This window comes from Necator americanus, chromosome I (genome assembly GCF_031761385.1).
Source record: "Necator americanus strain Aroian chromosome I, whole genome shotgun sequence".
Taxonomy (NCBI): domain Eukaryota; kingdom Metazoa; phylum Nematoda; class Chromadorea; order Rhabditida; family Ancylostomatidae; genus Necator; species Necator americanus.
Window position 1 is genome coordinate 3278277 of NC_087371.1, and position 27373 is coordinate 3305649.

At 37.7% G+C, this 27373-nt stretch overlaps 1 protein-coding gene across 2 annotated transcripts; it reads left to right on the forward strand.

Moving 5' to 3' along the window:
- On the forward strand, positions 1–26652 carry RB195_004351 (uncharacterized protein; the record flags this gene model as incomplete). 2 transcript variants are annotated; one of them, XM_064182158.1, is made up of 46 exons in its annotated part: positions 1–289; positions 2069–2153; positions 8795–8876; positions 10046–10144; positions 10357–10497; positions 11409–11554; positions 11820–11877; positions 12204–12299; positions 12443–12520; positions 12589–12689; positions 13448–13583; positions 14042–14113; positions 14743–14811; positions 15865–16071; positions 16138–16257; positions 16338–16415; positions 16538–16701; positions 16827–16989; positions 17105–17209; positions 17524–17645; positions 18181–18308; positions 18397–18533; positions 18588–18680; positions 19079–19271; positions 19372–19556; positions 19625–19802; positions 19878–20042; positions 20360–20439; positions 20514–20664; positions 20755–20942; positions 21003–21101; positions 21158–21282; positions 21384–21466; positions 21537–21604; positions 21709–21831; positions 21901–22029; positions 22098–22286; positions 22623–22813; positions 22880–22931; positions 22983–23111; positions 23172–23330; positions 23751–23900; positions 23958–24194; positions 24255–24402; positions 26384–26483; positions 26541–26652. In XM_064182158.1, the coding sequence occupies 46 exons, from the start codon at positions 1–3 to the stop codon at positions 26650–26652; spliced, it is 6003 nt and encodes a 2000-aa protein (XP_064033424.1). The 2 variants fall into 2 exon arrangements, with proteins under 2 accessions (XP_064033424.1, XP_064033425.1); XM_064182157.1 differs by having other exon boundaries at positions 23958–24152.
- Between the last annotated feature and the right edge of the window lie 721 nt (positions 26653–27373).

Below are 27373 nucleotides of genomic sequence, written 5' to 3' on the forward strand. Positions count from 1 at the left end.
ATGGCGGTGCTCCCACTGTCTCTGCCGCTGATCGTCTCCTCGATCACATTCGACCTAATATTCCATGAACTTAAAGGATCACCGATAGTTCTACTATCACCATCAAGAAACATCACCTTCTCAGTGGTTGGACATAGCCTCCTAGCGGATACGGTAGCCGTAGCGCATTTGGATGTCGGTGTGAAGGTGTCGCTGTCGGTGAAATGTATCTCCGACACTTCCGTGCATATTTCTACAGCTGGTCTAAACTCGTTACTGTATTCCCCGTCGCTGTGCTCATCCGCGAATGGTTCGTTTCGCTTCCGTTCAGCAATCGTTCTCCAAATGTTATGTTTGTGTGCGTCCATGCGTTAGCATCTCCCGCCAGCAACAATTGCCACTAATCCCTTGTTGAGAGCTATAACTTGGAAATAAACACACTTCCGGAACAAGGCGGCGACCTCGGCGCACTTTGGGAAGTGCATGGTGATTCTTGGGATTGGATTAATTTTCTTGACATTTATAGAGAAATTGCTTCGTAAAGCTAGTGGATAGCTGATTTTTTTTCCTAGTATGGCTAGGATTTTGCAGAGGTTTTGGAAGAAGAAAAATTTGAAAAAAAATTGCTTAGTAAAGCGAGTCGATAGCTGGTTTTTTTCCTGGTATGGGTAGGATTTTGGGATTTTGCTGACAACAAAGAAAAGAAAAATCAAGAAATTACTCGGTATAGGATAGCACGTCTGGAATCGCACTTCCTGGCTTCGAAATCATTAAAAGCCATTAGTCTAGCCTGAAGTGATGGACTATCTTTTATCCTTCTTTTTTTGCGAATTTCTCCTGAGATTTCACTAAATTTTCCTATTCTTCAAGTTGAAATTAATTTAAGTGGATTTGTGGATGGATTTATGGTGGATGTGGATTTATGGTCCAATTCAAAAAGCGAAAACAGCGATCCTAGGTGACTGAACAAAAATCTAAAATCGCAAAATTTAGTGAATCCAATTTTAAACTATTAGTAATATAACGTTCTTCAGTGCTACATTGGAAAATATCCAGCACATCCTGGAAACCACGTAAACACCAAAAAACCGTAGTTGAAAACCAGTAGAGATTGAATTTCTGACACTTTCTTACGGTTGACGGGTGATCATCTCGCTTATTTTTGAAAAGAGAAACTTCTAGAATTTTCGAGCGGTCCCAAACAGAAATAGTAAATCGAATTGGCCTTGTGATCCAGCGATTCAGGATTTTCCATGCAAATTTTAATAATTTAACTTTAAATATGGTTAAATCGGAAGTAAATTCACCGAACCGTAGCCAAAAGGTTGTCATAGACTTTTCTTTTGCGCTATTCCTATTCCTTTCCTTTTGTTTTCTTTTTCTTGTATTTTTCTTTTGCCAGAAATCAGTTTGAAATCGAGAATAATCTCTTCCATGAAATTCTTCAATACGGCTGAAATTTTGAGGTTTTCAAGTGCCTAAACCAGTCATATAGTAAACTTCTTCTTACAGCATGTTTTTTTTTTGAAACAAATGAAATTTCTCCACATAAAGCCTGATTTATTTTTGTTTCTCTTTTTTTTGCAATGTTTCTAGTTTTAAATATTCCTATCTACACATTTTTCTACTTTTCCCTTCAAGATTCCCCTTTCTTTGTTGTTTTCAATAACAAAAACCCTCCTAGAAGGTTCACAAGTATTTAAAGGAAAATTTTATTGTATTTTTCGCGGGATTCACTTTCATAAGCTGCAATTTTGAACCACGGAAGGGGAATTTTTAGTTAAATTTCTTTACTCGCTACGTTTTTTTTTTCTTTTTGCGATTGGAACACTCTTCGTGTCGTGCTTGTGAATTTATCGGAGTATTTTTTGGTTCCATTGAAATTATCTCCATTGAAATGTTTGCCGGTATTTATTTATTCTATTTTTTAAATGAATACCGAAAGCAGAAGCGATTCAGTCGCTTAGAACGCCTCCGAACCGCGCCAGAATGCACTCGGAAAACAGCTGATGTTGGCGTTTTTTCCCCTCCTTGAGCTTTTGAGGTGAAAAAAAGAAGGAACCGAACTTGAACTTATTTATTTTTCCAGGAGTGCTTGTGGATGAGTTGTCTTTGCACGGATGTGTTAGCGATTTCTATCAAGGTTCAAATTTATTGTTGACGAAGTTATGCGGGTGAGTTCTTGGATTGAGTCGACTTTGAGATTAATGTAATGTTTTCTCAACATTAAGCATGTTTTTGTGCACGGTGATTGATTTTGGTTCTCTGATTTCTGTGGATCCATCCGTTGTTTTTTCTTCTCTCTCTCTCTCTCTTCCCCGGGAAAATTCCCCATAAATTTCGTGCACTTTTCCCTCGCTTATTATTAGCGACCGGCGCTCATTTGTTGGTTGTAAATCAATTATTGTTTATTCGTTGACCGCCGCGGCCGCCGCCTCATCTCACGTCACACAGGAAGAAGAAGGTGTAACAACGGGCCCTCAGGGCTCAACTTGCTAGGAAAGCGCGACCGACGGTGTGCGGCGGACGTCTGACCGGCCACACATAGTTGAAATGTTGACACCATCGATGAGATTAGCTAGAGCTCGGAGAATCGATCCACGAACGATTCCTAAGGGATCATCGAGAATTCGTGGAATTTTCTAGGATTTTCTAGGATTTTCTAGGATTACTTTCGGGTTCAATATGACTTGATGGCCTGTGGAGGAGAGATTTCTAGAATAAATACACTTATCTTAAAAAAAAAACCTCGGTAAACCCTGAACTGCTGCGGTGATTTATGAGGGCATATTATGAGGGATGAGCGGGGTGGTGGCGGTCGGTGGCTCCCATAACCAGAGACAGCGAGATTCTCGTCCATCCGTAAATGGATGGATGCATTTTCATGAAAATTACCGGAAAAAAAGAGGATCCCGGTGGAGATCACACAGTCAGAGACGAGAGGATTTGTTGAATGAGGGAAAAGCTTTGTGGAAAAAAATTCTCCGGGAAATATTTAGCGATTCTCTACAGAAATTTCTTTACACTATGATTTTTTAAAATGAATTTCCTCACTTTGATTTATTCTTTTTATTCATTTCTTTTTCATTCATTTCTTTTTTATTTGTTTTTCTCTATTTTTTCCTCACTTTTCTTTGGTGGATTTTTTTTCCACGCCAGCCGTTAGATCTCAGATCTCAGACTCACTAATGAAAAATGAGATTCGGAGCTGATTTTAGCGAAATTTGGTGGAAATCCCTCGTCAGCATGAAGTAGAGGAGATTTAGAAAATTCCAACGAAAGCTGCTGCTCGAATTTGATGGAAATTTCTAAAAAGTCCAAATAACTTAACAGAAATGTGCTCAAATGAACGAGTCCATCCTGAAAAGTTCTTTGAGAAGCAACTAAACAACAAGAAAACACTATTGTTTTAGAACAAGAGGAAAAAGATTTTAAAAAAATCAGGAGATAAGGTGGGAGGCGATGATGACTCGGGATTCGTTTTTTTTTCTTTTTTTTTGAGAACAGTCCTTTAATTTTTTTCTATGAGGTTATAGATTATGGATTATATATTCAATTTAGCACTTTGATGAGCTTCCGTCGTCTCTTTTACTTCTTTCCGTAAGAAAATCGCAAACATATGCTCGTATGTACGTTATCTATGCTTCCTTAGAACCTCTCCACCTCATTTTCTGCGATTCTCCGAGCTCCAGGTGGTAGTTCCATGCAGTTACACCTCGTTTCTTAAAGTTATGCAAAGAAAATTCGTTTTCTCTCCTTTTGCCGATGGTTTTTAAAGTGAGGTATTGGAGAAGAGGAAAAAAGAAGAGAAGTTGCTGAGAGTTTAAGGTTTCAGAGAAGAAAAAAAATTGGAAAGGAAAATCGAAGAAGTTACATTTTCCTTCGTTCCTATGAAATTTCTCTTCATTGGGTATGTATGTTTTCATTGATTCCTGGAATAATGTACGAGATTTGGTGATGAATGGCTGAAACATTGTTAGCCCCCCTTAGGAGATAATTTTTTTAAGATTATTTTTAAAATCTTTTATTATTTTTTTACTTTTGAGAATTTTTTTTCGATATTCAATGTCGTATTTAAACGAAATTTTTACTTTTTGCTTGAGTTTGTAAATGAAAATATCTTTCAAAAAGTCTATTTCCCGTTTTTTTATTTTTATCGAAACCGTGTTCCTTTCCTTCCCTTTTCTATGTAATATGACATAACTTATTTTTTATTTATTTTATTTTTAGAATTTCTTAATAAAATAATCTGTTTTCTGTATATGATGAGATATTAATCCGCGTTTTGGATCGTTGCCAAAATATTTGAGTGTCACTGAAGTGCCTCCAAGAGGACCATTTATTCAGTAGAAACGAAAAAAATCAATTACAACTGCGTTATAATTCAAAAAGTTTTTTTTCTTTCTTCATAACTTCCATTTTTTTCCTCGCATACATACAAAAATAGTGGATCATGGTTGGAAAATAAACTGCTCATCTTCACCGATCCAGATATTCGATCCGGTCGCTATTCTCCTCGTGGATTTACTGGTATCCGGTGGTTTTTATACAGCGCTTTTCTAGTTCCTTAAGATATTTCTTTCTATTTTTTGCTCATTCAGCAATAGTTATTGCCCGAAACCGGCTAATCCCATAATTTTTACTGGACACTCATTATTATTACCTCATTGTTGTCGAGTAGAGTGGTTTCAGCTTATGATGACAGTAAGACATGTTTTACTTCTTTTCTGTCCTCGTTTTTTCGTCTTTTCTTTCTTTTTAGCGACATGGTCACCGTACTGAACTAAGGATACGTAAAAAAAGGAGAAGAGGGGAAATTGAGGCACGAGCACGACTTAAGTTCCTAATTTTCGGAGTAATTTTCGGAGCAATCGCTAGTTTTCAGCGTGGAGGAGGACTTCGGTCCGTTTTTTGCCAGAAAAAAAAGAAAACTAATAAATAGAACTGAATAAATAACAAAATAAGAAACAAATAATAAATGATAAAGAGAAATAGTATAGGATGAAGCTAAATAAATAATAAAATAAGTGACAATGTGTATATGATATAAACGTAATTTAAACATATTGTGGAAAAAAATTCCGGGATGACTTCTGTGGTCACACACGGGGGAGATCCGGCAGCAAAATATTCTATGAAAATAGTCATAAACATGAATAGGTTTCAGCCGGAATTTAAATAAATACTCTTTCACAAAATATCCACATGACATGGATTATGTTTATAGTCAGTGGTACTTATGTTGACACGGGCTACCGTGACGCATCCATGTCCTCTTAACCACATTTCTTTTCTCTGGCGCTTATTCTCTCCGCCATTCATCCTGCTCCAATCGAACGCGCATTTTGTGCTTAAAAATAAGCAACTTTGAAAAATATACACAAAAATACAACTGAACCCACTTTAGCTATCCGTATTTCTATTCAGTATTTTACGTACGTTTGCTTTATTTTAATTTTTTAAAATTTTACGGAATTGTTTATTTGTACTCATTTTTACTATGTGTGTTTGAGAAAACAACAATTATAATTTTTTTCCCACCATCAGATACCTCGAGCGATTTTTTGCTCTCTGATAACTACAAGATTTTTCGGAAAGTCAGGCCATAAATAGGGTCCCATCAAATATATATCTTAATAATAATTTATTTGTATTCATCCTTGTCACATCCTTTTCGCACGTTATTGAACTAATAAATAAATAAATAAATAAATAAATAAATAAATAACAGTATAATATTCTTCAGTCCTAACTGCTTCTACATCTCCCTCGCTTTCTCTACAATTGTTAAGAGTCCCTGAAACTACCTGAACGTTTTTTCTTTTCTATATTTTGTTTTAGTTATTCTTTTTTAGTTATTTGCTGCATATTTTCGAAAGGGCAGATTCTCCGCTCTTGTCCCGCCGTTCCCATTGTGATCCGTCATTTCGTCCGTAAGTAAACGGGATATGCGATGGGGCACGCGCGGATTGCGACACGTTTTGATCGAGCACGGCCTGCGCAGCACAATGATACATCTTTTAGTTTAACGGAACCCGGAGCAGGTCCTTCTCTAACCGTTCCAGTTTATTATTACGAAGATTTATCCCCAGAAGAGCCCAGGGGTTGTTTAGCTACGGATCCTTGAGCATGGATCTACCGTCTTCGCATTGAACTTGAGTAGAAAGATTGATACCTCAAAAATAAATATTAATCCCAAATATAAAAATTACATAATATAAATAATATGATATAATAAATATAAATTCCAAATAAATATAAATCTCTAGTATAAATCCAGACCTATTTTCGTTGGTTAAGAATTTTATTCCTGCTTTGACACTGTCCCCATCCACGTTTTTCTAAATGGTCTGAAAATTTTTCAAATTTCCCCATCAATTCGGAAGCATTGGCTTAAAATTGTCATTGATAGCATTTAGAAGAGCATATTGCTGAACTGCTGGGAAATTTCCAAATTTGCCATAAAATCCTCAAATTTCAAGGGTCACACAGACCAGTTTGGAAGACGGAAATAGGAAAAAGAAAAAATAATGACCTTCCCGGTTATGACTTTTTTTTCCTCTCCGATTTTCGAATCCTTAAGTAGACAATTTGATTGATTTTTTTCGATTTGATTAAACATTCGGATGGTGATAGTTTTTCGAATTCTTCGAATAATTCTGGTGTTTCGAATAATTATTCGAACGATCAGTATAGAAGGAATACATCGAACCTCCCTGAAACGTTATCATTTTCCGTTGAAGGATCGAATGGACCAAAAGTTATTGCCTATGAAGCTATTGTTATTATTATTATTATTATTATTATTATTATTATTTATTCTATCAAATTATTAGATTTTTTACTGACGGGTCAACATTCTCACAGAAGAATTTGCGGCGTTTCTTATGTGGGCCCCTTTTATTTTCGGTAGCGTTACGTAGGCGGCTGTAATGCAGCGTTTATGCAGTGGCAAAGTTTTATGGGACAATTTCACAGTTTACGTCGGCAAACGTTTCACGACCGACCGAACGAACGACCCTTAAGAGCTCTGGAGGCATCGGCTGCACCTGTAACTCGTTATCGAGTCACACTGCTATTTTATTGACGATTTCGTCCGAGGACACGCCGTGGCCACGGCGAGAATTTGTGACAACATTATGTTTGGGTTTTAGACGATCGAGACGGGGATATGAGGGGGGAATTGAGGTTAGGAAGTGAGTAGCGAGCTTTGCAAGGATTCGATCTGGATTGTGGCACGTAATGCGAAATGTGATTGTGGGCACATCAACCGAACCGCGACTTCGTTCGGTAAGCTCTGACAAATTCCTCTGGAACGAGAGATGTCAGTCTTGTGGACAAACTGCCAGATTTCTAACAATAAAAAAATGACGGGGAACGGTGGAGCAAATTGTTTTTGACATTGATGAAGAAGTGGAAGAGAGTGAAGCAAAAGCTTGACGGGACAACACGATACGCTTCCTGAAAATCAGGGTTACAACCATCTTTCATCCTCCTACTGTTCCTGGTCACTCGAAAGATTTTTTCTGTTCTAATTCACTCTAGATAAATAAATTCGATAACGAACAAATTACAACAATTATAATAATAAATATAGAAAAAACCTGGTAATAAACAATATGCACTTTTTTAGAAAAAATATTTAAAAAATATAAAATGTAAATAAAACCAAGGTCACCCTAGCTCTGGTTGTTCCTCGAGTTGTTAAATTTGCCACTAATTTCTTTTTTTTTTAGTCTAACGCTAGGCACCGGACTAAATAATATATAAATATTTCCGAGATAGAATATTTCAAAAATATAAAACATAAATAAAAAAAAACATTTTTGTGATTGGTGAAATGGTGCAAAAGAAATGAGATGATTTTTAACTAATTCTGGAAAAAAGAGATATTTTCGAAAAAAAAATCATTTTCACTATAGAACTTGTTATTTTCTTGGACTTTCACATGAGTCTTTATTTGTACTTTTTTTCAAAAAAAAATTATGACAACCGTGCACTCCATGCAAATTTGTACCGTCCACATTTTAGTAAAATAGCCAGCGAATGCGATACAATTTGCAATTATCATGAATCCCTCCTCCGTCATCTCGTCTTCCCATCCTCTTTCCTGTCCTGTCATCCTATCATTATTCCCTACAATTTCATCTATGTTATAACAGGAAAATAAGAGGCAGCAGACAGTCAGAGAAACAGATAACGGATTACACAAAAGTGCCCGAGAACGAACACAATCACAGGGCAACGTGTTTTTCTTCGGTGATAAATGTTCCACGAATGAAGACGGATTGGTAACGCATGGAAGTGTGGTGGTACATGTGAGAAATCAGATGATATGTTGGTTGATCGGGGGGAAATTTCCCTCAACATTTTTGTCTGGAGTTTTCTGCGCTCCAGAACAACAATTTCTGAAGCTTTCTGAAAGAATTTGGTTGGGGAGATGAAAAGAAATATCGTGGAGAAATCCGTTTATTCCAGTTATTCTTGTTTTTCCATCAATCGAATGCAACGAATTTTGAAATTGTCAGCATCTGGACCAGTTCAATTTTTTAACTTTTTTCTCGTTTGACTTACATTTCGAGTATTTCTGGAATAATTCGATAATTTTTGGGAGTTCTACACACCATCACTCCCGACATACGGTCAAAAACTTTTTTCCCCCAGATTAAATTCAAATTTTTTGTTTTTTTAAAGGTGTGCACAACAGTGATTCTCTCATTGAATTTTTAGTGGTTTTTTTTTAGTTCTAATGGTTTTTTTCTTTTTTTTTCCGGAAAATGTCAGTTTTCCTACTACTACTTCGAATTATTTTCAGCAACACAAAATCAGAACCGGGGTCGACGAGAACAGTGTCACCGTCGACGTTACAGCCGATCTATGTAGCTGAACCGTTGGAGGTGATCATGATTTTTTTTTTCTGTTTTTTTTCAAAAACATCAAAAAGTCACTGACTTTCCTATCGATATTCGTTTTTCTGTGCCTGAAATTGAAATTTATGATCGCTCATCATTACGGGATTTTACAGTTTCTTTACGGCTTTTTTTTCTGATTCTGCACAATTTTTGCTGATAATCGTTCTACGTAAAAAAAATCCTTTTTGTCATTTTCTTCATATTTCCCTTAAGGCGGGGGAAGATGTTATTTTTCTTCCGGCTTCAAAATTCAAGAATTCTTCAAAAATTCCCGAGAAGTTGTGTCCAGGAACTTCTTCCGCAAACATACAGTACAGGGATAATAAGTTTCCTTCTTCCGAAACATAGTACTTTTTTTAAAGTAACCCTTAAAGGTACTGTAGGAACTGCGTAAAGAATCTTTTTTATACTTAAAAATAGATGGCTATTTAAAAGGGTTTTTTTCCTATCAATGCTGCCCAAACTTTGTAAAATGCCAATTTTGGCGGGAATTTCAAATAATTTTAAGTGGAAAAGTTTGTTGCGATTTTGACAAATACAATTTCTGTCTTCGCTGTACGAGTCCATGACTTCACATGGATACATGGATTCGGAATCTGCGTTGTGTTCTTCTGTGCTAAATATAAATAACCTATCCAGAAAGATTTGGATAAGGGGAAAAATATTTCTAAAAATTTCATTGGTTCGAAAAAGTGTGGAAAAATGCTACATAAGGAGGCGATGCATCCTGGAAATTTTACGGATAGTCCAATATCTGAGGAAAACCTGTCGATGTTACCTTTTTGGCCGTGCTTGTCTGTATAAGAGCCAGTTCTTCTGCTGTACGGTACCTCTACAATATTCTGAAAACCGATATTTGTACAGACCGCCTTGTTTGATGTTAGCAAATGGTTTATTTTCGCTTTTTCTTATTATTTAAAGAAGAAAATCAATTTATTTTCCTTTAAATTTGCTCGAAAGCTACGATTTACACTGGAAGTGCAATCTATTCTTCTGCGAAGTCATTGATATTTTTTCTTAAATTTTTATTTTTTTTTTGGTTGCTTGATTATAGCCGATAAGATGAAATTATAAGGAATTTTTAAGAGTCGGAGAAGAGCTCTGATTATTTTTTCGTTGTTTAACTCGCACACGATTACTTTACAATATTTTAGGTCAACGAAGGTGGATCGATGCCGCTACAATGGAAAAATATCTACATTTTGCCGGAACATTCCCGTTTCAACGTATCGAACAAGCAGATCACATTTTCCGTGAGTTCCCATGATTTCGCTAACTTTTTCTTTTGAATTTTATAATTTTTATAATTTTTAACTTTAATTAATGTTTAATATATTTTAATCTTTATGTATTTGTATACTATAATATTGTATTATATTATATTATTTTATATTATATTGTATTTTGATGAATTACCTGATTTTTTCAAGTGAAGTTAATTTGTGAAATGTTATTGATTTTGCAGATAGTCGAGGGTCCCCATCATGGGACGCTAATCCTTGACGGTCAACCATGTTCCGCATTTGACTATAGTCAACTTTTGTCCAGAAATGTCATATACCGCCATGACGGCAGCGAAACCACACAGGATCAGTTGGAATTTCAGGCAAGATCGTTCGTCGCTAATAGCCGAGTATAATGTTGTAGAATAAATAATACATTGAATTTTTTTTTTCATTTTTTTCATTCTTTCAATTAGACCACTTCCTTCTTCTTTAACAAATCCCTTCTTTTCTTTTTTTCTGGAGCGAATGATGCAGCCAACTACAATCCTTGCTATCCGTACTGCTCTTGCTATCAGAATTTTATATGTTATTTACTTGTTTACTACTTACCAAAATACGTAAATACGGGGGAAATGCAGCGAGGTTTCTTCCAGGATCATGTCTCTACAACTGCTATTTTAACCTTTTCGTAAATTTTCACTATTTTTCTCTTCATCACGCAAGGAGGATGCACTTTTACACTAAAAAGAACGAATCCTAGCGACCTCGTCCTACCGTAATCCATTCTTATTTAGACGTTAGTTATTTGTGTTGTGTCAGCTACTCAGTTTGACGAAAACAACCTAACTTCGCCAATTTTCTTTTTTCTTCCTTTCTTCTTAGAAATATTCCATATTTTCAAAAGTATAATTGGTCGATTTTCAATTTTTGTACCTTCTGGTTTATATTTAAGATAATCACAAGGGAAAGGAGCTATTTGCGGTTCCTTTAATGGATTACGGTACTAGGATGGCTAAATACTTCTGTGTACACTGTGATCATCTGTTTTACCAGTTGCTACATTGCAAATATATTGATTTTGTATCGCTGTTATGTTTATTTATTTTATCATATTAAATATTCATTATTTATTTTCTGTTACTGTACATACTGTACATAATACCTACTATAATATAACATTTGTGGTTTTTATTACTTTTATTTACTTTTTACACTTTTTTACTCTCTATTTTTATTAAATTATAATATTTGTGATTTGCAGGGGTGGAATAACCATATTTTGTGATTCCAGCTGGACATAAATTCTAAGAAGACCGATTTTCCTTGGCTCGACTCAGCAACGTATGTGCTTCGGATCCGTATCAACCCGGTGAATGACCCTCCGGAACTGACAGAGGCAAAACGAGGCCAAGTGATCAAAATCTCCGCCAAAGGAAGGTAGTGGGGTGTTTCTCGAAGTTGGACGAGAACTGGTCCTCGCAACTTCCATATGTGACTATGTAGGGCTTCTGTAATCTTTTATGAGTGTACATTCGTGTATTTTTCAGCATTAAGATTTTCTTATGTGCTCTAGTTACCTAGATCACAGAATCATCAGATATTCTCAGATGCTTTGCTGAGAAATGTGTTCGGTACCAGTTCTCGCATCAAAATGTTCAAGAAGAAAACAGTTAAAGATTGGTTGATAATCGGTCCTTTTCAGCCGGATTCTCGCTCCTGACCAAATCATACTATCGGATCCAGACGACGGACCGGATAAGGTATTTGGCAAACTGCAAATTTTTCCTTTCCTTATTTATATTTTTTATTAGATTATTGATTTTTATTAGATTTTTAGATTAGATTAGATCGTTCAGATTAATCCTTTTTGGAAAATTTCTGTTTCCTTTTTTTCGGAAGGAATTTTTGAAAAAAAAGAGAACCTTTTGGAAGAAGTCTCCAGTAAGTAATTAATTTTTACGTTCCCTGCAGCGGATCTGCTAATTTTTTGGTTTACGGTACGGTATCAGTGGATTAAATGAACTAGCAAATTTCTCACCGATGTGGCATTTTCGGGAACTCCTACGATACCAGCACTAATTTTTAGGTTCGAGTGCAAGTGGTTGAGGGGCGTGGTGTTCATTTACGGATTCGAAATGCTACAGTAACTGAATTTACACAAAGACAATTCATTAATAGAATGGTGAGTTTTTGGGAAGAATTGGACGCAGTAAAATTAGTGCACATTCCTGGATAACCTCAAAAGAAACACAAATTTCCCTTCACTTTTAAGGATTTTTAAATGTTTTTCGAAAAAAAAAACTTAATTTCTCTTCTATTTTAAAGGTATCCATTCATGATGAGGGTTTATTCGAGAAAGGTGTTCTACGATTGGTGGCCAGAGATGGAGATGCAAGATCACAGGTCGGTTTTTTTTGTTTTCTGTAGGACAGAAATTTTTTTGATTAAATTCTAAATGTTTGTATTTTTAGGTGCTAACGTTGCATACCGTTAGTACACCTGTAGAGGTTCGACTGAAAACAAACACTGGAGTTCGACTGTTGCATCACTCATCGGCTTTGATTACCTCAAAGTAGGTGAACTTTTGACTGATTGAATGATTATGTCCATGAATACGGATGAATGAATGAATGGACGAATGAACCGATGAATGAAAAAATGAATGAATGAGTGTGGAAATGGGCAGGTGAAGGAATGAGTGAGCAAATGAAGGAATGAATGAATGAATGAATGAATGAATGAACAGAGAAAGGATTGAGATAACAAACGGACGAATGAGTGAATGAATAAGCGGAATGTGGAATTGGGCAGCTGTACGAATGAACGAACGAATGAGTGAATAAATGAATGAATGAATTAGCGAGTAAATGAATGAATGAATGAAGGAACAAAGGAATGAATGACTGAACAAACGGACGAATGAGTGAATGAGTGAATGAATGAATGAATGAATGAATGAATGAATGAATGAATGAATGAGCGAATGAATATAGTTAGTTGCATTGCTCCGAGCCGTCCGGGATTGAGAAAACAACAAAGTTGAGTGAGTTACTGCGATCTCGCTACGACAGGTGACTAAAAAGTATGCTTCCATACTTTTTGCCGTGTTATCGCCGCTGCAAAAAAAAAACAAAAAATGTGCTTTATTATTATTATTATTATTATTATTATTATTATTATTATTATTATTATTATTATTATTATTATTATTATTATTATTATTACTATTTATGTGGACGAGTTGTAGCGTGGCGAAGCGTTAAAAGAGGGAAACTATAGAAACTTTTTAAAGAAGTACGTGAGTGAAACAGTGAATATCTGTGCTTCTAGTAATCTTTCCTTCACCGCAACCGTTCCGGACCTACCGATCACGTTCTCGATTGTTGGACTTCCAGACCACGGAGTGGTGGAATGCAGTCCAGAACATGGTCATTTTGCTGTATGTAGCACTTTCAGTCAAAATCAGGTAACTTTTCGAAAACAATTCTCAAAAGTCTTATTTTTGCGATGTTCTTGGAACAAGATGAGTCTCTGCGGACTTCTGTTGTTTAAATATATTTTTTTTTTGTTTTTTTTTTATTTTCCTATAATCGGTTAACGTCTTTATCTGTATTTAACTACAGTAGTTCCGGGAAGAATGTGGTGAAAATATTGTTATTTTGTCGGTTTGTACCCGATGCAAAAAATAGGAATCGAAAAAAAAAGAAAAAAAAAAGAGTACTTCTCAATAGCAGGAAAAATGTAGTGGTTGGGAAATAGAACTAAATCAGTACCGTCTCACCATGTAAATTTATTTTGCCATTTTTTTCTTTGCAACATAGAAATCTCCAACACCTCCCTTAAAGATTAACGAACCTAAGGGAAGTTTTAGAGATTCGAAATGATCCACGAACTTTATTACACTTCCTGAACATAATTTTCCAGATTGATCGAGGTCTTGTTCGATTTCGCCATACAAGCAGTCATCATCCTACTCATGATATGTTCAGTTTTCAGGTATGGAGAAATTTTTTTTTTGATCTAATAGAATTCATTTTCAAACAAAATCGTCTGTGTTTGTGTTCAGGCTAATAAGTTCTTCCGTAATTTTTTGTTTTTTATTGGGAATAAGGTAAATCAGGTGAAAATCCCACCAAAACTGGATTCTTTAGTGTGCTTAGTGTTTTTGTGGCTCATATTTCCGTAGTTTAAAAGTTTGCCAAATTTCAGATAGTGAGGTTTAGTAGGACTAGGGTTCCTGATATGCGTTATGGGTCCCGTTGATCAGAAATAATGGATCTAAAGTAATTACTTAGTTATTTTATTACCCACATTCTGAATAAGGCTTCAAAGTTACAAAAAAAACCTCAGAACGTACTTCCACCCTTAACACTTTTAGGAGAAATCACCGTTTTAAAAATATGACCTATTTGTGATCAAATGGGTCCTTAGTGGCCAAAAATCTGTTACTCACCCACCGGTGGCGCATGCGCTGTCGTCGACATCCGCATCAACCTATGCGGATTACCATGTGACTCTCCGGACCAACTGATATCCAAATCCAGCTTTTTTCTTCGCTAAAGTTATTGGAACGGCAAAAATTCCGCAAAATTTTTGAAAATCACGACTTTAAACACGAATTCTAGGTCGAATCTGGCGATTATGTGTCGATGATTCACAATTTCCGGCTAATGTTTATTCCAATGAACGTGAAGGTGAGGATTTTGAGGGATTTGCTAGAGGTATTTCACGTCAAAAATGTTCCATGGAAAATCTCCAAATTGTAAAAAAAAATTCGACCTGTGATTTTTCGGCCGTTGATAAGGGGTGAAGGTGAATTCAAAGGACGAAGTGATATTTGAAACGTTTAATAACGGTTACGGTGTATAAAAATGATCCACACTACACAGTAGGGAGGTTTTATGGGTGAGGCAAGTTGCCTGAGGGGCTTAGAAAGCTTCTCTGGCCTTATTTTACGCAGATCTTCTGCCGAATGAGTTTCCTACCGTATCCAGGCTATTCTGGTCGTTTCGATCTCACTAGATATGACGCATAATAAGTTATAAACACTATGATTTTAAAATTTTCGAACTTATAGGAGATCAGTATTTCCTCCTTTATATCTTTATTCTCTTCTTTATATCAATTTTGAATTATTTTAGTGCGACTGCTCTATAAGATCGCTAAGCTAATTCTTTTAAGTGTCATTTAATTCCTTAGCAAAATAATCAGCATGAAAATGAGTGCACTGATGAACTTATCTGCGCCTACTATTTTTTTTATTTTTTAAGTTTCTTATTTTATTATTTATTTATTTATCTATTCACTATTTATTCGATTCTTTTTAGTTTATTTACTTTTTTACGCTATTATTATTATTATTATTACTATTACTATTATTATTATTATTATTATTATTATTATTATTATTATTATTATTATTATTATTCTATTTTTTTTTCGGGACGGATGTAGCGCAGTTAGCAAGAGGTTCTGCCGTGCTCGCACGATCGGTCGGAGGTTCGAATCCCCCCCAGTGCCAACTAAGCCTTTCATTCCTCTGGCGTCGATAAATTGGTGCCAGATTGGCACTCTCTGCATAAGGAGTATATGTGGAAATACTGAAAAATTTACCAATCTTTAAAATTATTCAATAATCAGCTTAACATTTGACTTAAAATATTTAAAACGTAAAAAAAAACGAAAAAAGAAAGGTTTGGGTATCTTTTCAAATTATTTCTTTTCAAACTTCATTAGGGAATATTCAGGTTTTCAATCGAGAAGTTTTTATGCTGAACGGAACTGAATCGGGCACGTTGAGTCGAGCAAATCTTTTCGCGTGGACATTTCCAAAAAGTTATCCGCCTGACAAGCTGGTTTTCCATATCGAGGAACCACCCAAATATGGGATTCTTTCTCGAAAAATCAACGGAAAAAGTCGTAGAATTGGTGTTTCATCGAATTTCACACAAGCGGTAAGCGTTTTGCCGTTGAATTACGGGGAAAATTATGCGACACACCAGAAAATCGGATAATTTTAGGATCTTGATGATCGATTGATCTCTTACAAGTTGCATTTCATGCAATACTCTATTATTAATGATTTCTTTTTGTTTCGTGTGATCACGCCGGCGATTTTCTCGGAATCACTTCGGTTTGAGGTCAGTTTCTGGATCCCTTTTAGGATCACGATGTTGCTATCAACCAATTACATAGCTGGATCAGATCAGATCATTTTTAGATCATTTTTCTACCTACTCAAACCTCTATACAGTTGGTAAATCGTACGGTAGTTGTTCAAGAAGGAGAAATGGCTACGGTAAATGGCATTTTTCTCTATTTTGTATTGTTTTATAGCTTTTTATTTATTTTTTGTGGGTTCTATTCGTTCTGTATTTTGTGTGAGGCGAAAAAATTGGCTCAAAACTCGTTTCTTTTCAGATCACTTCGGATTCCCTATCGCTAGCCACTCCAGACGATTCATTCTTTGTTTTTAAACTTGCTCTAGCACCCATACAAGGAGTTCTAATGCTAAAATCAGGATCCAGTAACAAAACACTCGTGGTTGGCATGAATTTCACCACCAAGGATATTGCCGAGGAACGGTAGTCCTTACATTCCTTCTGTAGTTTCCTATTATTGATTTTCTAAGGATCCTGAGGGTAAAAGGAAACTTCCGGATGTAGTAGCATGAATTTTAATCCTGAAATAAAATAAGCTTCGGTTACAGTCTCATCTATTCCCATTCTGGATCCGAATCCCGTACGGATCGCCTTCACCTCATCGCTGAATCGGCGTTCCGCAAAGGACGACGTATACCGCTGTGGATGTCGTTCTCCATCATCCCAGTGAATGATAATAGGCCACGCCTACAAGGCAGTGATACGATTCAGGTTCGATTGGGCACCATTTTGCACCAAAATAAGTGTTATCCCGTAGCTTCTATAGTTGGTTTTCGATTTTTTATGGATTTTTTTAGCGCTTCGATTCCCGGTAGCATTTTTTTAGATAGTCGAAAGAGGCGAACGAGTGCTTCATCCGTACCTGCTTGATTGGGTGGACGACGATTCGGATGGAGCTCCACTGCAGTTCAACTTTTATCAACCTATCAAGGTAGGTAGATAAATAAATAAATGATCAGAATAAATCAGTAATAATCAATAACAATCAGTGGAACGGCTTTGATTAGCCTTATGCAAAGGGAAAAATGCGAGGATTGAGCGGTCATTGCACGGCCATGGGAAGAAAAGCGCCCTAGAAACCATTTAAAACCATTGTGATCTTGGATTTGATGAATCTTTAGATCCTGATATAAATAGATATGGCCCATTTAAGTATTCTGGCCCAATCCCGTTGCTGTACAGCGAAAATTCGAGGACGAATATTCGAAAAATTCGATGGTTATCGGTATAGCAAATTTTTTTCAGGATGCTGCCGTGCTTTCCACTGTTTCCCCGTATCATCCGATGACCGCATTCACTGAGAAGGATCTTCAACAGGGAAAAATAATGCTCCGACATCTTGGTCACAAAAGTAATTTTACGATCAGGTAATGCCATATTTTGTGATTTTCGTAGGTCCCAATCAATCTCGAATCTGAAGTATTTGAAGAAGTAAGGGTTTACTTAGAAAAGAAGCCTCTATTCATATCGGGTCCCACTAGAAAACATAAAAATATGGTGATCTTTGTGGGAATAGAATGTGGAGAAAGCAGGGTCCCATTCCACGTTCTAATCTCTGGAATTCCGGACAAGATAGCCACTAAAAATGCGTCGTACTCGTTCAAACCCATCTGAACATTGGGGTCCCATGCGTTTTTGTAACATCTCAGGCTTCAATTCGGATTCAGCGTATTTTTATCTAAGTGTTTCTGGATGTATTTTTTTTCAACAAAATTGCACCGCGAAATCACCATTTACTTAAGATGAACCAAATTTTTTGATTTTTATTGGTCTGCTGGACATGATTGGAATTAACAAGGCGTAAATCTTACATCGAGATTACAAAAATAAATAATAGATGAAACATAATTTGAAAAAAAATAAAATTCAGAAGTTCTGGACAAAATCGTGTTTTTATTTCAGCTATACCGTAAGCGATGGGAAGCATACAGTCGAAGGTCTCGTGCGGATATTGGCCTCAAATCCATTCATTCGATTAGGCGAAAGTCTTTTGGAATATTGTTGTCTTCCCGGTGACACTCCTAACCTTCGTACGTCATTTTTTTCCACTTCATATCCGTTTACTGTTGCTCCTGTTTACTCCTGCGGAACCGCTATTTTAAATCCGTGAAATTTCAGCTGTGGGACCCCTGAATCTGTCCATCATTACAAATTTGGATATTCGACTGGAAGACATCGTTTATCAGACACAATCCGATAATTTTCTCATCCAGCATCACAGATCAAGGCGACCAACACGGACATTTACTCAAAAAGTGAACGCTTCCCGGCTGGTTTCTATCAATAATCGTTTATTAATTTATTTATAGGATATAAACGGGGGAAAAATCTCTTACAATGTTGGAACCGTCGGTTCGGAGCCGTTCACAGTGCGAGTTGCGAATCAGAGTTTAAAAGCAGAAGTTGGTTTTTGAGGTCTTTGAGATTTTTTTCCGAGAATTTAAAGGATTCATCACGTTTAGCAACAATTGAATTTAAACTGGTGGATTTGAGAACAGCATGGTTGTTAACTGCTTAATAAAAATAAAATCTAAATCTAGTTTAATAATTATGTGAGAAGTGTTGGGGCGGTCGTTAAACTCTTTTACTCGTCTTCGCTCTCAAGGAATGCACACAAATGAGTTTCATGACTATTTTTCATTATTCTTTGGATTGATTCTTTCTGAAAAAGGAAGAAAAACGTGTCTTCCTTGACCTCTTTACTTTTCTTGGTTGTATCAAAAATTCCTACATATTTATCATAGAACTTTTGAGAAAAAGTTGAAAAAAATAGTAAAATGGAAAAGTTGTTTGCCTTCAGGTACAGATAGTGCGTCGATCTTTGGGTGCATCCTTAGAACTGAGACGATCCACCGCGCTATCGCTTCCGGTCGGAGGTGTTGTAGCGATTGACTCGAATCATTTGGAGATTGGAGATGCGACCAGTTCCGCGGATGATCTGATCTATCACGTGATCAAACAACCGCAAGAGGGGACACTTGTTCTGGAACGAGGTCGGATTATAATCAATAGCATTATTTCAGCGTATTTTAGCGTTTATAGTTGCTTCACGCACACGAAGGAAGAATTTTCTCTAGAAAATCCCTTTTACAGACAACACCACGTCAACCCCGCAGATGCCTGCGCAGCGTTTCTCACAGCGAGATATCGATTTGGGACGCGTACAGTATATTCATAGCGCTAGCGGTTCCGGTAGGGATACGATCCAATTCAATATCACCTCACCACATATCACTAAGGGACCGTATATGCTCTATATTGAAATTTATGAACATCATGTGAGTACCGTAATCGCCCCTCGTGGTCCCCAATTCACCGATTTACCATCTAAAAATTATATTTAAAGGTCTCATTGGCGGTCTCACCGCTACAAGTTGTTACGGGTGCATCGACGGTGATCTCCACTGGTGTCATCAATGTCTCATCATCGGATCGTGAAGATTATGTGATTAATGTGGTCGAGAAGCCAATGTACGGATGGATAGTGCTGGATTCATGGAGTGTTGGGAATATTAGCTCCATCGGTAATGTTATTTTGTGTTATTCATCAAAAAATGCGTACATGCGTGCAGAAATGATGCAAAAATGCCGCATTTCAGATTCATTTAGTGGTACGGAGTTGCGTGAACGACGTGTTGTGTACGTTTCGGATCGTGATTCCACGGCGAGTAGGGATTCATTCTCGATTGCTGCATGTATTTCGCATCATACATGCACACAACCACAAATTATCGACGTTACCATGTCCCAGCGTAATGTACAGAGTAAGGATATATTTATTTAAATTTTTCACATGTTTTAAATAAATTTATTTTTGAAAAATATCCAAAAAATACAATACTCTCAGAAAAATTAACATTAAAATCGATATCAGTTTGATAGTAAAACAACTGAATAATGAATTTGTGAATTATTTGTGTTTAAATACTTTTAATTTTAAATAATTAGATATTTAAAATGCAAAAAAAAAATAAAAATCAAAAGTATCGAATAATAATAAATTTACTTACGATACTGAGATGTCCCAACATCAGTGGCCTCTTTTGAGCTTTTTGTCTTACTGTAGCCAAAGGTCCTTCAGGTCCACAACTTCTGCGAAACGAAATCCTCCGAGTTAGCGTTGACAAAACGCTCATCACCAACACTCACCTCGACACTGAGGTACTTTTTTCAATTTTTTTTTCAAATTTTATATCTTTTATTTACTCATGGTTTATGAAACGGGGAGTGTTCAGGATCCGGACACTCCTCCCAGTGGAGTGTTCTTCCTTATCTCACGGCCATCGAACGGAATTGTGGTGAACGCGAACGATTTGTCGAAAGCGATCTACAATTTCTCACAGAAGGATGTTGACGAGTCTTCGGTGGTCTTTATGAGGCATCCTAGTGAGTTCCATGGTTACTGTAAAAAATCGAAACATTTTCGAGTTCCAGTTCATTCCAGAAATTCCTGTAAAAGTTGTTTTTTTTTCTCAGATGCATCCGGATCTGGAGGCTTCTCTTTCCTCTTGTCTGATGGAATTCATCAAATTGGACCGGAATGGTTTTCTATAGAGAGTTGGACCAGTAGTTCACCGGTTCTTCAGGCTAACGCTCGACTTTTGGCATCACCGAACGCGAATACGGTAATTGGAGTGGAAACGCTACGAGCGAACATCCCAAATGTGAGGGTTTTTGTGAAAGTTTTGGGTTTTTTTTTATTTTTCAATAATTTTCTCCGACAGACTCGTCCGGAAGAGATCCTCTATTCGGTTTCTAAGCTGCCTAAGCACGGAAAATTGATGGTGGATTCGTTGGAGTCGGAAAAATTCAGTCAGCTCGATGTCAGTTTTCTTTTTCTGTATCTCACTTTCGTTTTTTATATTAATAATATTTGTAGATCAATCGGAATCGTGTTACTTACAATAACGAAGGGATATCTCAAAACGAATGGACCAGAAAGGATTCCTTCTATTTTGTGCTACAAAAGAATGGTTCCGATACTCCTATCGAGGAAGAATTCAGGTAATTTCCGTCGTAAAACTCTTGGGAATTTGAAAAAGCACGGGATTTCTCATAGGGAGCACTTTTCCCACAGTCTACCAACGCTATCCGATCCATTTCAGGTTCCGTATCTCTTCCACATACGCTGCACTTCAGGATCCTACAGAAAACTACGTGAAAATTTCCCCGTTAACCACATCAAAAGGTTTTATTTCCCTGAAAAAGTTGATTGAACTGTTTTTTTTTCGTAATTTGTTCTAAAAAAATGCTTGTAGGAGGATCTGTGGCGTTGACGTCAGCGCACCTTGATGCTACCGTGCTTGCCACATCTGCTATTGACGAGGTACTGTACTTGCTACTGTACTGTACTGCACTGTGTAATTCATGTAATTCGTGCAGTATATACAGTATATGTACGTAGTGCTAAGGAAAATCTGCCCATTTTAGAATCTTATTCTGGAAATATCCACCCCACCACGCCATGGTGTACTCGAGTTCCTTGACGGAACGGCTAACCAGCTGACTTGGCCTGATTTTCGAGCTGAAACCAAGTTAATCTATAAACATGGAGTGGGTTCGCGGGTTTTTTTCTTATTATTTTACTTCAAGAAATTATTGATGCAAAATTTTTCTATTTAGGGTGAAGATTCACGCGATGACTCGGTGACATTTTTCATTTTTCCTGCGAGTGAAAAAACGCGTAGATCTAGTAGACTTAGGGTCACTTTGCCTATCCATATCACAACGCTGCGGGACCCACTTGTTCAGGTAGGGTGCCGGAAAATTTTTCGTGCTTTGGGATTTACAAGTGAGAAATTAAAAATGATTTGTTGCAGGTTTCAAAGTTTCCAACCTCTCTTTCTATCAGAAACTCCGGTTCTATGCCAATTTCTTCACAACTCTTCTCCGCCTCACATCCACACGTTCCATCTCAGTCAATTGTCTACGAAATTACACATCCAGGAACGGCTGGTACAGAGATTCGAGTGAACGGGCAGAAAAGAAGCATGTTCAGTCAGGAACAGGTTGATAATTTTCTAATTGATCCATAAGTTCAATTCAGAAGAAAAAAAATTCACAGTTCTATTTCCATCTGTATAAGAAAATGCCGAAATCCCGAAGTGGAAGGGGAGAGTTAGCGCGATTTGCGGCCGATTTAGTCATGAGCATTTGTGAATTTTGAACTTTTCCTAGGACGTCGGCAGATACCTTTCAGCGACGTCCTAGGAAAATTGCATAAATTTTCAAATGTACTTGAAAGGGATTCAAGTCTGGGTCCATATAAATCTTTTAGAATAAATCGGTAACGTAGGAAAACATAGAATAATCCAAAAAAAAAATCTATTTCGCCCTCATCACAGATCAACGAAGGTGTCGTTTCAATTGGTCATGCTCCCTCTTCAACAACTCTTTCATCGCATGACGTGCTCGTCTTCTCCGTGGAAGGTCATACTCGTGCTCTCGTGGTTCGATTCAAACCGCTTGACTTAGCCTTGGAAAACCATACCACAATTGAATATCCACAAGGAAAAACATACGTGGTGCTGAATCGGTACGTAATTAATTTTGATTTTGGAATTCTTATACAAATCTTCAAAAATTCTTGCTCTCCGTTCAGGACCCATCTTGGTGCTTATTCGAATGGAAATAGATCAGCGATTACTTATAAGGTATAGATGGGTTGTTCGTAGAAGGTTTTAGCATACTTTTCTTTGGTTAAGATAGTTAGCGGACCTGAGAATGGGACCTTCTATTGGGTAGCCGGTGAAAAAGAAGCAAAACAATTCACACAGAAGGATATCGATGACGGGAAAATTCTTTACGCTCAGCTTAATATGCACTCTTATAAGGTAGTGATTTTTTTTACTTATCTTTCGGATTCCCTTGGACTAAAGTGTCTGAATTTTCAGGATAGTTTCGAGTTTGTCTTGGCAAACACTGAGAAAGGGATTGTTCGAAATCGTTCTGATATTGTCGTAAAACCATTGGTTGTTGTGCAACCGGTCATTGTGGAGACAAACAATGCGATTCCGTTAACTGCCAGCCAATTGAATGCTAGTGCTTTACAGGTAAAACTTTTTTTTTCAAAAAAAAAAAAAGAACAGATTTCATATGGCACCCACCATCAGTCGGCACCGAATGTCTACGGCCGGGTGGTCGCGACGCATCTACCGCGACGCACTCTCTTCCTCTGCCTAGCAGATACTCCCTCTTTCATCCCACAATCAAGGACGCGTATTTCCCCTAAATCCACAGCTTTTTTTCTGAGTGAGTCGCTATCAGTGCAAGCGAAACCAATCTATTCCGAAAACGAGACGAGTAGAAATGAATCGAACCTTTGCGAGATGGCACGAGACACTTTCTATAAACTAATTGCAACCTAAAATTTTTTAAGGTTTAAATTTTCATGCGTGCGCCATGGATTTTCTATCGGATATATACAATTTCCCTTGTTGGATCAAGTACAACATTGAACATTTTCCTTTCAGGGATCAACACCAAGGTTCTTAATCACTTCGACTCCTCAATATGGTCGAATATCACTTGATCCCGTCGCAAATCACTCTGCACTTTTCTTCACATTCCCCGACATACTCCGAGGAAGAGTCTACTATCAGGCCTTTAGCACCGATAGAGAGGTAGGTCCATTTTCTCCTTCTCAACCTGTACCTTTTCACAAAGACTATATCGAGCAGGTTACCGAAAATCTGGAGCTAGAAGTACGTGCGGACAGCGTTCAGCCAGCCCGTCTTGTGCTCCCTATCACTATCATCCCTACTGACAGCGAAACGTTGGAGCAAGCAGAGAAAGAGGATGAGCGAATGAACAAACAAAAAGAGGAGACGCAAACTGAAGCGCCTAGACTGTCGCCGATCAGCGAACAACTACCAGTATGTCCACGAAATTATGCACTTCAATTGTTCCTGATTTTGGTAATGAAGGAGTTGTTTCGTTACGCAATTATTTTTAACTACAAAGAATTTGTTCTCCAGGTTATTATTTTGGTAATTATCCTCTTTGTCACCGTGTGTGTGCTTATGTGCCGACGGCGACCGAAGAAAAAACGTACACCGCCGGAGTCAACGCCACAATTGGCTTCAACGCCTAGGACATCTTTGCCGGAGAAACCGGACCTATTAGGTTGGATCTTTCTCCCTTTCAACGATCCTCCTATTTCACTTATATTTATAAGGTGTCGACCAAAAATGACAAGAAATTGAGTACTGAAGAGACTCATTTAATCTACGACTAAGATCATTTTCTGGTATTTTCTGGTGGCAGAACTTCTTAGGAGAGTAGCAGAAGCGGTGCGAAGACAGAGGCTCAATACTGACAAATTCGTTTTTCTGAGATGATTCATAGAGGATTTTGAAAGTATTTCATGTAATTAGTTATAGGTAATCAAGTGACATACATAGATGGGCCAAAAATGCAGTCTGAAAGTGTAATTAGAATTGATATTACGATGGAGAAGCTGCAATTGTTCCTTTAGTCGTCTAGTAAAGTTCGAATAATTTTGGTTTTGACATCAAAGCCTTCTTTTCCTTCCTTTTTTCTGAAAACAAATGGAGCTGCAGCTTCCACTGCATAGTGCGAGAAGTGAATACAAGCTTAAGGCTTAAATTACAGATCTCACAATAGGAATCCATACACAGTTTTGAAAATTTCGGAAGTTTCGTGGCATATATGAAAATTGGAGTCAACTTGGTTGAGAAAACCTTCAAGGTTGAAAGTATACAGTGGTTGCACCTTCAGTTGAGTTGCAAACCCACGTGGGAGTTGCAACATCATCCATAGTTGCAAACCTACGTGGAAGTTGCAACTTCATTCGGAGTTGCAGACCTACGTGGAAGTTGCAACTTCATTCGGAGTTGTGCACCTACGTGGAAGTTTCAACTTCATTCGGAGTTGCAGACCTACGCGGGAGTCCCACCTTCATTCGGAGTTGCAAACCGAGTGGTGCTGCAACTTCATCCATAGTTGCAAACCTACGTGGAAGTTGCAACTTCATTCGGAGTTGCAGACTTACGCAGGAGTCCCACCTTCATTCGGAGTTGCAAACTGAGTGGTGTTGCAACTTCATTCGGGGTTGTGTGCCTACGTGAAAGTTGCAACTTCATTCGGAGTTGCAGACCTACGCAGGAGTCCCACCTTCATTCGGAGTTGCAAACCTACATGGGGGTTGCAACTTCATTCGGAGTTGCGGACCTACGCGGGAGTCCCACCTTCATTCGGAGTTGCAAACCGAGTGGTGCTGCAACTTCATTCGGAGTTGTGCACCTACGTGGAAGTTGCAACTTCATTCGGAGTTGCAAACCGAGTGGTGCTGCAACTTCATTCGGAGTTGTGCACCTACGTGGAAGTTGCAACTTCATTCGGAGTTGCAAACCGAGTGGTGCTGCAACTTCATCCATAGTTGCAAACCTACGTGGAAGTTGCAACTTCATTCGGAGTTGCAAACTGAGTGGTGTTGCAACTTCATTCGGGGTTGTGTGCCTACGTGAAAGTTGCAACTTCATTCGGAGTTGCAGACCTACGTGGAAGTTGCAACTTCATTCGGAGTTGCGGACCTACGCGGGAGTCCCACCTTCATTCGGAGTTGCAAACCGAGTGGTGCTGCAACTTCATTCGGAGTTGTGCGCCTACGTGGAAGTTGCAACTTCATTCGGAGTTGCAAACCGAGTGGTGCTGCAACTTCATCCATAGTTGCAAACCTACGCGGGAGTCCCACCTTCATTCGGAGTTGCAAACCGAGTGGTGCTGCAACTTCATTCGGAGTTGTGTGCCTACGTGGAAGTTGCAACTTCATTCGGAGTTGTGCACCTACGTGGAAGTTTCAACTTCATTCGGAGTTGCAGACCTACGCGGGAGTCCCATTCGGAGTTGCAAACTGAGTGGTGTTGCAACTTCATTCGGAGTTGCAAGTCTTTGTAAGGTCAAATTCGGTTTCTATAAGAAAAGGAGAAAACCAATTATCACCTAAGGCAGAGTACTTAGCGGTACGTCTTCTTTGTGAATGATAGTAGGTTATAGTAAATTATTAACAGCTGGTTATGTGCTAAATCATTTCGTGAACAGAACAGTTGAAGAGCTCGAAACCTGAGAGGAGAATTCATTTCAGGATCTACAGTTTTTGCACATGTAGGGAAATCGGAGGCACCACCGCCACGGCAACCTCTGAAGACGTTTGAACGAACGCAGATTACGCCGCTTAGCAAAAGGTAAGTTCTTCTTCTGCTAACGATCTCAGCATAGTTCAATTTTTTTTTACAATTCAGGCGATTGCAACCTTCATTAGACTATGCTGGGTTGGCCACTGACACACCACCGCCGATGCCATTGTTTAAACAATTGACGGCACAACGATCTGATGCTCATCACTGGGTCTAGTATTCACTGCCTTTTTGTACAGATTATAAAAAGTGAACAACCTTTTTTTACGGTCAAAAAACATATGGACCCCTAATAATGCCGCTTCTTTTTTGATACACCACGAAAGAATGAACGTCTTTGTGGTCTCGTCGATATCATTGCTATTGTGATATGTCCATCTATGGGGCAAAAATATAGTAATTAATACATCCGAACATCACACATTCCTCCGAATTCCTTACGTTTTCTACTTTTTCACGAATGTTCAACACTTCATTTTTATTACTGCAGGATTTTTCTTCTGCTGGAACGACTAGGATATTAATTCATTGTTGTATATTTGTTGTTGATAAAATGGAAATGAAGAGCTTCTCTGCTATCGTTTTTTACTCGCATCCAAAAAAAAATATAAGTTTTGTTTTATTTTTTAGTTTTAAAGTAATGAAAGTTATGAATGAATCATGCTTAGTGTCGCTGATATAAGATACAAAAGAATTAAGTTCTTGGTAATTCAGCATCGTTCGAGGTTTACGAATTCGTGTCCAGCCTATACAATGACGATGGAGCTAGTGGATGCATCAAGTTAGTGTTTTTATCCCCTCAAACAAAGTCTGCTACGAATTTACCGACTATGGTTGGCAGTAGGACGGTCTCGTACCATCGATCGTGTAGTCACATCCGAACCTCTTACAGACTTCGTTACACCCGCAATGGTTTCCTTCATTTTTAATCCTCTTTA